Source organism: Thamnophis elegans, chromosome Z (assembly GCF_009769535.1).
Source record: "Thamnophis elegans isolate rThaEle1 chromosome Z, rThaEle1.pri, whole genome shotgun sequence".
NCBI lineage: Eukaryota > Metazoa > Chordata > Lepidosauria > Squamata > Colubridae > Thamnophis > Thamnophis elegans.
The window spans coordinates 116,170,610-116,184,466 of NC_045558.1; the positions used below are offsets into that span (position 1 = coordinate 116,170,610).

The window sequence follows — 13,857 nt, forward strand, 5'->3', positions numbered from 1 at the left end:
TTCAGGAGTTTTTTTCCCCAGCAGATATATTATATACTTTTATGGAAGTAAATCTCTACCCCAGCCCCCTGGCCAATATAAAAAATTATTAAAGGGTGAAAGTCAATTTAAAGAAAATATTTAGTGTGTTCTTTTTGTGAATTAGCAAATTTTGAGGACTTAAAACATCAACAAATGATAAACTTTTCATCTTCAAAAAGTGGTGAAAATAAAAGAAGATTTTCAACAGAAACCTGAAATGCATTCTTTGAACCCTTTTCTTCCTGCTTCAATCAGATGTTATATTGGATGGATAAAATAAACAGGTTTTCAAATAAAGTTCAGGACCTCCTTGTATAGGATAGCAATGATAGCAGCGGTAGACACAAAGTTATTTGAGAAATATTCAGATAGGAATCTAACCCATAAAGAATTCTGAGGCAAAATGTTTAAGAGACAGATTATATATGAATACAAGAATCATTTTATCAAGGTATGGCTGTAAGAACAAAGGCCAAGTTTATATGATCATTGGCATTAAATCCTGGACTCTACATTTTGAGCAATGGAAGAGAAACGATTACAGATTTCAGAAAAAAGTCTTCTGGTACACAGTGAAATCAAGACAAGAAACAACAAAGTAAAGATGATAAAGCAGCTTTATGTTTTATTAATACATATATTTTACTCATGTATACGAAGTGATCATAGTAAGTCTGTTCTTTGCATAAAAAAATCCCAACGCAGAGGAAGAAAATTATATCCTCTCCTATCATTGCTTATTTTTTAAATATAAAAGGCTTTCTCCACACTATCCAACTTTTTTTAAAGAGTGTCATTTACTTATGAGAATGGGATAGACACAAGAGCTGTCTATAGTAACTTTTTAAATTCTTTGAAGAGCTGTCTTTGTCTTCTTTTAATTTGATATTATGCTACATGAATAATGACTTTTTAGCATGCACCTCCCTCTAATATCCACAATTGGTTCAGTCCAGGAAAAGCTTTATGAATTTCTGATTACTGCATATAAAGTCTGCAAACAGCAGACTGCTTCATAAGACTTTATGTATCAGTGAGCTCAGTAAAAAAGTTGTACTTACCAGGATTGAAACGCTATGCTGCTTCTTACTTGCACCATACAACACCAAACTGCAAATCCAGAAACATTCTTACTAATCGTATCCTCCTATTTCTGCACCAATCTTGTAGTAGCTATTTACACGTGTCATTCTGTGCTTTTCCCTTCTCTCCCACCCCACCTGAAATTCAAAACAGCAAGCCACAATGATCATGGTTCATGTAAAAGATTCACCAAGCAACTGTAAAATTAACGTTGACTTTCAAGTTCAAGCTACCAAAGGAAGGTCAAGACAGCATTCAAACTGAAAAAAATTTCAAAAGTGATAAATGGTTAACAAGTCAAACATTATACTAAAATCTGCATTAAGGAAAATATTATTTTGGACCTGAGGCCTGGTAGCACATTGGTTGGAATGCAGTTCAAAACTGATGGGCTCAAGGTTGACTCAGCCTTCCATTCTTCCGAGGTTGGTAAAATAAAGATCCAGATTATTGGGGGGCAATATGCTGATTCTGTAAACCACTCAGAGAGGACTTTAAAGCACCATGAAGCAATACCTAAGTCTAAGTGCTATTGCTATTGAATGCTTAAATTATGTTGCTAATCTGTCTTGGTTTTCTATCTGGGTTGCCCAAGGGAGAGACAATATCCTGCTATGATCTCAGTAGATATTGCCTCCACATACTGTATTCCAATCATGCTTTTACTACTCCAAAGATCTGTTTTATATACAAAAGCAGTCAAAGCACATAATCATACAATTTTTACATTTGCTATCAGACGAAATTCCATATGGTTTTGCCTTGAAGAATTTGCAAATTCATGCTGTTAAAAAAGTTATCTCATCTAATCTGATTACAAATTATTCCCACCTCTAGTATCTGAGAAAAAGAAACCACTAATGTAAATTAATAACGGCTCCTCAAAAAAATTCAAAAATGAATTAATTTATTGTGGCACAAGCCAAAGCCCACTTTTTTCAGATGAATGAAGAAATAATTGTATTCAACACAGGTGACAGAACAAAAAAGGAATGAAATCTGTAGGCAAAAGCTGCAGACTGTAACATCAGTTTAAGAGAGACTTGCCACACTAGTGGCCTTAATGTTATTGCTCTACCATAATAATCAGTCAGTACGGCTAGGGGTTGAGCTTAATTCAAAATATTTGTAAGCTATCAGATCAGGAAAAATAATTTCAATTACAACTCATTTTACAATCTGATTTTACATTGAAGCACACTGAAATGAACCGAAATGGTTATAATCCATTTACATTACAAATTAATAAAAACCCACTTATACTTAAAGTGCAACCACTTTCTTTCACAGATGTCTTTGCAGGAAGCCTTTTTATTTAAGCTTCTTCTCCTCAAGGTAAATTTATGTAAAATGCAGCTAGCAACTACGTTATAAGCACTTCAAAGTGACAAACAAACCTCTGCACAACGCCAGGAGTAGAAGCCAGATGCCAGCAGAACCACAAATAATAAAAAGCAGTAAGCATTGAAAAATAGGAAAGGGAGCTGAAAGTAGTCATCACAGATAAGTTCCTCGATGGGTGGTAGGAAAAAAAACAAGATTTGGTTGTACAAAACAAAGTATCAATAATCCAAGCCTTCCCCATCTTCATTCCAATGTTCCACAGCAACGATGTTAGGAACAAAAATATTAAATAGAAGTCTGAGGCTACAACCATTTATGTAACATTTTTTCATGCAAGTTTTCATACTTTAGAAGTTGACAATGATGAAATGCAAATCTTTTTAGCTTCTCAAGTAAAGATAACTGACACATTATAGCGTGCTTTTTTTTAAAGAGTCCCTCCTAACACTGAGTTTGTTATGAATATTGGTTTTCTCCTGAAAAGAAAAGAAAGCAGGGGGCATCTAGATGGTCAGTTCCTATCAGTATATTTAGAGGATTGTAAAAAGAGAGACAACATCCAAACATTCTTGAAAAAACATATGAAGGCAGAGAGACTACAAATAAAAGCCTTTGTACTTTCGCATAGATGTGGTCTGGAAGATTCTGTTTTTCTTAAAACCCAAGGCTATTGAAGATTGATCTTTTCAGTTTTTTTCTTTATAAACCTTTTACAAGTTGCTTTGAATTTTACAATGTAGGAAAAAAATTAAATGAAATAAAAATAAAATCATTCAAATAAAAGTTGGAAATTAAGTAGGGGATATGTTTTTACTATTTCATCCTCATTCATCTGAGAAATGCCACATAATTCTAAATAGTGTTTGTGATTTATAAAAAATGTCCTGTATACATAGCAAAAAATTGTGATTTCATTTCCTGTTGTCCATAATCCCTGCCTTGGTGCCTTTAAGAGTCTCTCTCTCTCTCTCTCTCTCTCTCTCTCTCTCTCTTTCTTTCTCTCTCTCTGTTTCCTTAACTGCCAAATATACAAATCTGTTCAAGTTTCCAAAACTGAAGCAGGATGAAGATGAGACTTCAGATAAGGACACTGGAGACAGGAACTTTTGTTGATCGCCCACGCTGAGGAACAACGATACGGTCCTCTCCTTCCAAAGACTCCTGCAATTGACCTGGAGTGAGGAAAGGAGCATGTTAAGGTCCACCTTCACAGGGGAGGGTCTTGTCTAAAGAGGACAAGATTCTGAAAGGAGAATGTCATATGTCAGTGCTCTCTTTCCTATTTTTCAGTGCTATTGTCTTCCCTTATTTCCTTCACATAGCTACATGTTGCCATATACAGGTAGTCCTTGATTTACAACAATTTGGTCAACTGTTCAAACCTTACAAAGGCATTGAAAAAAGCCACTTATGACTGGTCCTCACAAACTGTCTGAGCATCCCTTGTGACATGATCAAAATCTGGGCAGTGGCATTTACAACCGTTGTAGCGTCCCAGGGTGCCATACACTAAATGATTAAAAAAAGGGGTTGGGAGTCAGATTCACTTAATGACTGTATGATTCAATTAACAACTGAAACGATCAACTTAACCATCACAAAAAAGTGATGAAAATTGGGTGTGATTCACTTAACCACCTTGCTTAGCAAAGAAAATTCTAGTTCCAGTTCTGGTCACAAGTCAAAAACTATCTGTACAGCAATTCTGAGCGCCCTGGCATTACCCTTGTTCTGGGGCTACTGCTTCAATAGTTGCAAGTGGAAGCATTTGAGCTAAGTTGTTTTCTTCCCTCTTTCAGAATTTTTAAGAAAAAGAAAAAGAATGGAAACAAAGAAATACACAAAAAAGAGAAAGAAGGGAAAAAAGTAAAAAGGACAAAGTAGATAAAATAGGGAACTAGGCATGAAGACAGTGCAAAAAAGAAGAGAAAATATATTCATGTGATTATAGATTTTGAGGAAAGCTTGGTCTGGAGCATCTGTGAAATGTCCAAGGTTAAGAATGCTTCCAGGGCATAGTATTCAATACTAGCGACTCTCTCCTGAGGAACCCACATTGAAAATGTTCTCAAACATACAACATTTCAGGATAGTTGATTCATTTTTGCACTTCTAGCACTGCCTCCTTTATGTGTGATATACAATAAAACCGAAGGGTATACACCTGTGTCACAAAAGCACGTGCTTTTGTAACACAGCACTGAATTTAGACACAGCCTGAATTCTTGAGGCATTAATTCCAACTCTGGAGATGGTAGAGGAAAAATGTTTTACCTTGTGCATACAGCTCTGTCCGTTTACGATCTGCCTGAATGAAACAAGCAGTAGCTAGGAAGAAACCACCACCGATAACACCTACAAAGCTGCAGACCATAAGTGCATATTCCAGGCTTCGAAACTGTGATAGCAATGAAACTGGGCGATCACTCTGGATTCGGTCACTAATCTATGAAAAAATATTAATAATAATAATGCAATTGATTAGGTAATTTCCCTAAGGAAAGTCTTCAGGAGATAAATATTGTTATTTATTTCTTCTCTTGCTATTTCATCCCACTTGAAATAAATAGCAAAACAGGCCCACACCATAGTTTATTTTTCCTTTGCATGGTAAATATGAAAATAAGAATTTCATTTCATGAAATTCAGTTACTCCATATCTGAAGTCTGAACAATAGCAGCCTACTGACACAAAATAAAAATAAAAAATAAAAAAAAATAAAAATGCAAAAGAAGTAAACATGGTTTTAGAACAGCAGTTCCACACAAGTTTTCAATTAAATCTCACATTTTGAAGAAAAGAAACATTGTTAGATATCTCTATACAAAAATGGGTATGGAATCTACACTGTCTCAAGAACAAAACCATTGGTTTAAAGACACATATGAATGTGACGTTCTTTAATCTTATGTATTAATTACAATCCTCAAACCTAGCATCTGCAGTGGCCTTACAGTCCTAGGGACGTTATAATGCAAAGCTGTGCTGGAATGCTTACTTTTAACTTGAAAAGGAATTACAAGGAGAACCTGGAATTCAGGTAGCTGCAAGAGGTTTTGTGAACTGTTTTGATTTGGTAAGGACTGCACTAATTGGGAGAAAGAATGGGGTGGTGGGAGAGAAGCTGCTTAGGAGGTGGAACAGACGACAGGAATATCAGTTCTACATCTCCAGCCTAAGCCTTATATCCAAATGCTTACCAAACCAATAAGATAAGGGCTCCCTGCATCCCCCAGAAGATGGGACAACAGAATCTGAAAAGCTTCAGCTGTAGAACGCCGAGTTGGGATGACAACATACTGCAAAGAGAAAAGGGGATATTTTATTTGATACGCTTTGTCAAGAAATATCAAGTGACTGCAGAATAAAGCTATAATTGTTTATCTTTTTTTTCCTTTTTATTGTTGTAAGCTACCTAAATAACCCCATACTGAGATGGGTAGCAAATAAATTTAATAAACAAACAAATAAAGGAGGGGCAGGGAGTTTGATTCTACAGGCTTGGGGCCACTAGCTACTCGACTTCTTGTCAGAAGGAGGGAAAGCCAAGAAAGGTGGATAGGATTGGTGTTGCTGCCATTAAGGTATGAGGCAATTAAACAAACACAGATTCAATGATGAACCTTTCTGCAACATTATCTAGGGAGAAGGGAACAAAATATCAGAGATTGGTCACATGAACTATCAGAGGTCCTGTAGGATAGAACAGTTACTAGTGATATAATTCTACTGCTGATTGTTTCTCTATTTCTACTTAAAAGGCCTGCACTCGTGCTATTAATTTCCAACTCTCAGACCCTGTTTTTTGAGCAAATGTATGTGTTTTCCCTTCCCCATTATCTTACCAGAAGCATGTCTGCCACTATGGCCCAGTTGAGGGAAAGGAGGATTTCACCAATAAAAATAAATACCTACAAGGAAGAATGAAGAAGAATCATTTTGTTGTATTTTTAAAAGATATTTTTCATGAAGTGCCATACACAGAAATGCCCTTTCTTGTGCCCCCAACTATTATATTAAGGTCAAGGAGAAACTTAAGAAACTCACGTAAGTGGCAACAATGCTCTGCTGAGCAAAGACGACAGCCAGGAACAGGAAGGGGGCAGAGCCAAGCAGTCCAATAGCGCACACCAGGGGATCAGCACGGGGATTGATGCGATGCCAGCGTCTTGAAATCTCCACTCCAGCAGTAACGCCCAGGACACCAGTCACACAAGTGATAATGCCAAAGATGAGGCTGCAGAGATAATTACATATGGACTGGTGAGGCTCTTCAGAAATGGTTCAAAATGGTTAAATAACCAGCATGTTGGAATCTTTTCAAAAGCCATATAAAGGATTTAAAGAACTCAGAAATGAGTTGTCAAGATATTCTTCAAAAGAGACCAAGAAAATTAACTAAACTAGAAATCAAGACACAAGACAGTTCTCATTGTTAACTCACCTGTCAGAGTCTTCATGACAAACCTTACCACTAGGGCAAGGTGGGAGATTTCCGGTGGCCAACCGTGAGCGGTACAGAAATGCAGGTGCCCACAATGCTAGGGATCCTGTTACAAATGCCACAGCTGTGAATCCTAATGATGATAACACGAAGCTACGGCTGGCCAATCAGGGGACAGAAAGAAAGAAATAAATAATGTCAGCATGTACTATAGCCTTCTGGATTCCCAGAACCAAACGATAACAGATCTGAACTGTCAGATCCGTCATCTCAACAGAATACTTCTATGTGTTTATAAGTAATGATTTACAACTGAGTCACAAATTGTCCAAGAAATGACTATAGATGACACAGCCTTGTTAGAAGTCATATATGGCAGCTTTCTGATGGTATATATCTTAGGTCAGTGTTTCCCAAACTTGTCCCTGCATTACCCGATACCACTTAGAAAGCCTTATTGAAATTCAAGGACCAGTTTTAAGTTCCTTCAGCACCACTGAAATTTGAAATGGTTGCTGAATGAATAGTTGAGAACTATCTATTGTAAAATCAATAGAAGAGAACATATGTAGCTCGGGATTGGATTGTGTAGCACTTGGTTGTTTGCTTGCAGACATTTCATTACCCAATTAAGTAACATCATCAGTTAACCAGGACTCCAGGCAAACAGTATCATTGAATAATCTTTATGTCACTTCAACAAAGTATCACTGGTAATTCAATCAATTTTCATCTCAATAAGAATACTTTGGGAGATTTTCAAATATATTTTAATAAAAATTGCAATTTTAAGTGAATTTAAATATCCCTGTTGTGATGGGTAATTGGTTCATTTATCCTTACCTAAATAAAAATTGCTTTTACTCAATTTTGGGTAAGATTTGGGAAGCACTATCTTAGGCCATGAGTAATCAACTTGCTACGTGAATAGCACAAGGCTGATAAGCATTATCTAACTGCAGAGATATTGTAAGCTAACATTTCTGACCCTGGCATCCCTGTCTCCCTCTCTCCTGCAGTGTTACCTATACAAATTCATTAGATTAGAGACAAACAAATCCTAACCCCATCAAAGTATTGAATTAGATTATTTAAAAGAACACTAGGAACCCCCGTAATGCTTCCTATTCTACCAGAATTTTTTAGTCATCGTTTATTGAATAAATCTCATTGAATTCAAGTATTTATTAAGCAAATCCTACATTGTGGCTTAATATAATGTGCAAACTCCATGAATTAAATGTATATAACAGGCTAAGCCAAAATATGGCTTGTTTTAGGGACCTGTCTATTGTGGTTTATTCACCTATCATAGTTAAACAAAAAGAGTTTAGCAGAAGTATTAACACAGCTCATTTTTTTAGAAAACCACCCTACTGATGATATTTAACCCAAGGTTTTAAATTATAAATCAAGAGCTAAGGCAAGACCAGTTTCCATATTGACTTGCTGTCCTAGTTTCATTGCAGAGGAAACTCAGTCGATGTCACACCCAACATCTCTTACAACTTATTTGCCAACCGTGTCTGTCAAGATTGGTGTTAACAAAATCACAAATCTGCTAAAAAGCTCTTTACCTTCATACTAATAAAACATCAAAAATAGTATCCACACACTAGTCTCCTATAGTAATCATCACTTCCCCGCTATTATTCTATCTCATATATATACATTTTTAATGTATAACTCAAGTTGATGAACATAACTTTACTCCTTCCCATTTACTCCAAAACAACCCTGTAAGATGAGCTGATCTGAGTGACTGGGCCAAATTCACCTAGCAGGCTTTCATGGATAAGGGAGACCTTAAACTAGTAGTATCCCAGTTTCTAAGCCAATACCTTAACCACTACACCAAAGTAGTTAGCACTTCCCTAGTAATTATAAAAAAATATCTAATACTCTGCAATCTACACACAAATGTCTAGTTCCTTGGCCAGATATTTTCTAGAAATCTCCTACCAAGACTACCAGATTACTACCATAATAATCTGTTGTTCTCTGTCAGCCTGTAAATTTCATACTGAACTTCTTTTCTTTAAAATAATACAAACCAAGTGGTTTCTCAGAGAAATGTCAGTGATCCAGCCCTCGACACTAGCCCTTTTACGTGGAGGGACAAAATTTCATGTCACTTCTGCTTATCCTACAAGTTATGAAAAGCTTTTTTTAACTCTCATTTATCAGTATTTTCGCTTGAACCATTAAAACAAAGGCTAGAAGGTAATTCAGGGGGAAAAACAGAGAAGCAAGATCTCTTTCTGTCACATAACTCACTTGTGGCTCAGGGCTCTCAAATCAGCTGTCCATGAAGTGTAATGAAGAGGGGCATCAGTGCGCGTCTCTACAGCTCCTCGGGGTGGTTCACGCACCACAGTTATCAATAATAGCAAAGCTAATGCTCCCAAACCTGGAGTCACCTGAGGGGGACATAAGAAAAAAAATCCAATGTGAAACACTCTGAAAACAGAAAAATATATGTGAATGACTGGAGAACAGGCTGCTGTCTAACTTTGGGTAAAAAGAAGTTTCAGAATTAGATTTAAAAAGATTTTTAACAAAACAATAAACATTAACTAAAGTAGTTATAAATTATACTTACCCGCAAAGCCCAATGCCAATCATCAGCCACATCTTTCACCTTCGACCCCACAATATAACCCAGTCCACTGTAAAAGAAAATCAGGAAAGCATTCAAATCTATACTCTGACAGTATAGATTCTATACTCTTTCACCAAAGCCAGTTAACACTTTTATCAGCTTAAGTCTTTTAGGATATGGATATGCAAGTTGTATAATGTAATGTTAGTTCTTGATTTTCAACAAAGATCTCTGGTTAAAAATCCATCTTTTTATTCTCCCTCCAAATATAGAGCACAGGATGTTCCCACCTGCCTACAGGTATAGCAAAGTAGAAGATGCTAAGCATGCGGGATCTCCGGTCACCCAAATACAGGTCAGCAATAATGGTGGGGGCAATAGTTGAATAGCTAGCCTCTCCCACACCCACTAGGCCTCGTGTAAGTAGCAACATCCAGAAGAACTGAAGAGGAGATAAAAAACAGTGTATGAAAAATATAGAAGCAGACATAAGCTTTAAATCTAGAATACCCTCAATAGGAACCTTGAAACTTCTGGCTGTGAGCTATGAGTTAAATATTTTAACTCAATTCAGATTTTATTTACTTATTTATTTATTGCTTACTTAAAACAAAGGTGCTTTCAGCAATAAAACAGGAAACCTTAGAAAGATTTATTTCTAATTTTGATAGTTTATTTGAGGTTTGATTAAAAGAGAGCAAAAAAAATGTAACTACTTGAAAACAGCACTAGCCAGAGGGTTAATTCCCCCCTTCATTGCCTGCTATAAAACTTTGTGCAATTGAAGGTATGAAATTCCTCATCACTAAGCCTATTAGAAAGATTTCATAACTTGAAAATGCAGAATTTCAAGAAGAATTTTTGGAGAATGCTATATATATTCAATTTTCCCATCCCCATAATTTTAATTTACCACAAGTCCCCTCTTCCACACCTGATAAATACCTGCTTGGGGATGAAACTGCTCCCTAGAGTCACAATAGACCAGAAGAAGATTCCTATACACATCAGGTATTTGCGATTGTAACGATCACCCAGGTAACCAAAAATAGGTGCCAGTACCATGTAGCTGCTAATAAAAACTGTTAGGAAAGGGAAAAAGAGTTTTATGTTCCACCTCTGTTCCATATGAACTGTGTAAATGGCTACAGAGGAGATAGAAAAGACAAGCAAGGCCTATTGCATCAGCCCTCACCTGTCTGTAGCAGTCCTGATTTGCTGTCATCAATATCAAAAAACTTCTCAATGTCAGGAAGAACACCTGAAACAAGGCAAAAAAATTACAGAACTTCAGATGAGGAGACAAATATAGTACTTTTCATTAATTTCATCCATAATGATCTAACACAGTTGTGTCAAAGTCACATTGTCATGGTGACAACACATGAGCTATCACAATTTTTTTTCCTTTCACTAAACTAGGCATAGCCAGTGCATGACGCATCTGGACCGTGGACCAAAGCCAGGAACAAATGGGGAGAATCTATTTACCTTTGCTTTAAAAGTTACACACCTTCACCTATTTCATCAGTTCAAAAAAGAAACTGGAAAAATTTCAGCTACCATTCTATTATGCTTACCAGCCACAGTGAAGCGATCCATGTAATTCAGTAGATTAATAAAAAAGAGTACACCCACAATAAGGCCAGCATGTTGAGAGGATATCCCTGTCAGGGCCCGTACTTCTTCTTCCCCTATATGTTCCGGCTGAGGTTCATCTTTTCCTTCACCTTCAGTATCATCTGCCTGGGTCAAAATTGGAGCTGTATCAGCATAAGATTGCTGCTGCGATCCCATGGCTAGGAATAAGAAAGATCCACTGTAAGAAAAAAATGTATAATTACAGAAGAAATGGACTTTAGAAATGCAGGATCTACTTTAAAAAACAGATGGTCTACCAAAACTGTAGAATTACAGGAGAACAAGATTAAAATGGGGAACCCACAAGGCCTATCAATTTTTGTAAGCCACCTAGAATCATTAAATGTGAGTGGGATGCCCTACAAATTTTCTTCAATCAATCAATCCATCAAGCATGGTGGAAAAACAAATTCTATCAAAAGCACTGAACCCAGACAAGGAAACTACTTCAACTCAAGAGTTATCCTAAACTTCCTTCATTTGGTGTCCTATTATGATTTGTTTTAGTATCCTATGACTGATGATGTTCGTCCATCGTGTTTGAAGAGGACCTTGACATCTATCAGGCTGTCCACGATGTTCCTGCAGATGGCTGGTAAGGCCTACATGGGCATGAAATCTTCCATCACATGTCAGGCAGACATGTGTGAGCACTATCCTATGATTATCATTGAGTTGTATCCCATGATTTATGAGGATTGTATCTACAAATTTTTATCAGTCAATTAACTGAAGCATGGTGGAAAAAACAAATGTTACTATTTAAAGGCAGATCAATTTAGAACCCAAATGAGGAAGGTAGTTTAACTCAGTTATTCTAAACGTCCTTCATTTGGTGTCCTATTATGATTTTTGTTGATTGCCTTAGATTTGCATGACTATCACTGTGCTGTACCTTTAATTAATGATGATTTGTATTGTATGATTATGACTTGTTGCTTGTACATACACTGAGAGCTTATGAGCCAGAGGCAAATTCTTTGTGTGTGTCCAATCACACCTGGCCAATCAAGAATTCTATTCAACAAAGGGGAAAGTGGCAAATTCCTTTGGCAGATGCCTTCATTTCGCAACCGAGCCAGGAATCTTTGCCAACTCTACCTCAAATTCCTGGTATCTCCCAGCCGATTTTTTTCTACCCACGTCTGCTTCTAAGAAAGCGGGGGAGGGGGAGGGGAGAAAAGTTCTCAATAGGAGAGCCTGATCCACAGGGTTGTTGTTAGAAATGACCCACACAACTACATTCCCCACCTCTCCTTAGAAAAGAACAGACTCTCGGGCCTCTTCCGAAAGAACGGAGGCAAACACGGGTGGAAAGAGACAGTGATGGGCAGGCTGATTCTTTCAAAATACGAACTATATCCAATAATCATTGTGGGAGGCTTAACTGCCTCCGACTAAACCCTAAATGCTGGTTTCATCCTGCAGGTATAATTCAGCCAGAGCCCCCCCCCAGGATCAGTGAATCCTCGCCTAGAATGATCCATCAAAATGAACTGGGGGAGGAACTCTTTAAAGAGCGCGTGCTAAGCTCCCCTCCACCTCCAAATTCAATGTAATATTCCCCTTCCACAAACTTACCCGGCCTTTCTCCCCTCGGTTTGAACTGCCGGATCAGATCACGTGAGTGGTTTGTTGTTTTTTTTTTAAAGAAAGGCAGTTCTTTGAGAGGAAAAAAAAGGGACCACGACCTTCCTTATCATATGACTTTTTTTCCCCCGCCTTTTCCGCCCCCGTCTCGCGCGCTGCGACTCGGAGCTCTTCAGAGAGGCGGAGCCCTCGGCGGCCGAGGGCGGGGGCGATTTGCCTCGGCGACAACCAATAGAATGGGCCCTTTCATTGGCAGAAGCAGAGGAAAGTGTCAGTTTCTGTTGCTCTCGTTACCAGTCCTGGCACAGGCTCCTCCTACTTCTCCCCTCGAGCAACGGGGCTCGTGTCTTTGTTGGTTGTTATGGTTACGGAGTATTGCTTTTTGCCCAGCTCTGTTTCCTTGCATCGCACTGTCTCTATGACATTCAGTGTGCCCTAATTTACAAAATATCACATTTTACTTTATTACTACCAGTTTTGCCCTGGCTTTCTTCGTTATCGCACCTCTCTTAAGTTACAGAGCCATCTCAATCATCTTAAATGATGTTAAATCATCTTAAATGTTTGGCAAGTCCCATTTTTTTAAAAAAGGTGGGTGATGATGATGGTGATATTGATGCAGGTGGGAGTGAGAGAACAAATTGTTTAGTATAACGAGGCTTACAATTTGCAATTATTGTAAACCTTCTGTTGGACTAATAAAGATACAGTCTTAGAGCATCAATTTTAGTTAATTTGGCAATAGGAGCATGCCCTATGTAGTGCCCTAAAGCATCCAGTTAACCATTTCCAGCTGTTGGTTAAATAAAATTAAACAATTGTGGTACTAGTAATATTAATTCATACAAAAACATGTTCGTAGGTTATGTGATATAAGTTTATAGCCCTATGCAGATTTACTCAAGTTATGAGCACAGAATTAAGCTTGCTTTCATAGATAATTATTAATAAGTTTTCATAATTATTTTTGTGAATATTCCCCTTCAAAACCAATTTTACTTATTTCATACTTGCAGCCTAAAAACACATTCTAAATTGTCCCAAACATGCTTTTTCAAGAGGCAACTAGACTTTCTGGTTTTTCTTTGAAGATGTTTCACTTCACATCCAAGAAGCTTCTTCAGCTCTAGG

The 13,857-nt window shown here is 37.4% G+C and overlaps 1 protein-coding gene across 2 annotated transcripts; it reads right to left on the reverse strand.

Annotated features, from left to right (window-relative positions):
* Positions 1 to 1,994: 1,994 nt before the first annotated feature.
* SPNS1 (sphingolipid transporter 1 (putative)) lies at positions 1,995 to 12,862 on the reverse strand. Of its 2 annotated transcripts, none has more exons than XM_032237129.1 (13): positions 12,718 to 12,862; positions 11,076 to 11,294; positions 10,691 to 10,756; positions 10,441 to 10,577; positions 9,786 to 9,937; positions 9,496 to 9,562; positions 9,171 to 9,313; positions 6,894 to 7,052; positions 6,497 to 6,686; positions 6,295 to 6,360; positions 5,650 to 5,748; positions 4,723 to 4,894; positions 1,995 to 3,620 (listed from the first exon to the last, which is right to left on the reverse strand). In XM_032237129.1, exons 2-13 carry the CDS (start codon positions 11,290 to 11,292, stop codon positions 3,526 to 3,528), a joined length of 1,563 nt encoding a protein of 520 aa, XP_032093020.1. In that variant the 5' UTR covers positions 11,293 to 11,294; positions 12,718 to 12,862; the 3' UTR covers positions 1,995 to 3,525. The 2 variants fall into 2 exon arrangements, with proteins under 2 accessions (XP_032093020.1, XP_032093018.1); XM_032237127.1 differs by having other exon boundaries at positions 11,076 to 11,314.
* Between the last annotated feature and the right edge of the window lie 995 nt (positions 12,863 to 13,857).

Bases quoted from the DNA above. Each gene is read 5' to 3' on its own strand.
- SPNS1 (XM_032237129.1), bottom strand. From the start codon at position 11,292: ATGGGATCGCAGCAGCAATCTTATGCTGATACAGCTCCAATTTTGACC. The intron at 10,578-10,690 runs GTGAGGGCTGAT...CTTTCCTAACAG, and splicing joins ATCAGGACTGCTACAGACAG to TTTTTATTAGCAGCTACATG. The intron at 3,621-4,722 runs GTAAAACATTTT...TCCTCACTCCAG, and splicing joins GACAGAGCTGTATGCACAAG to GTCAATTGCAGGAGTCTTTG.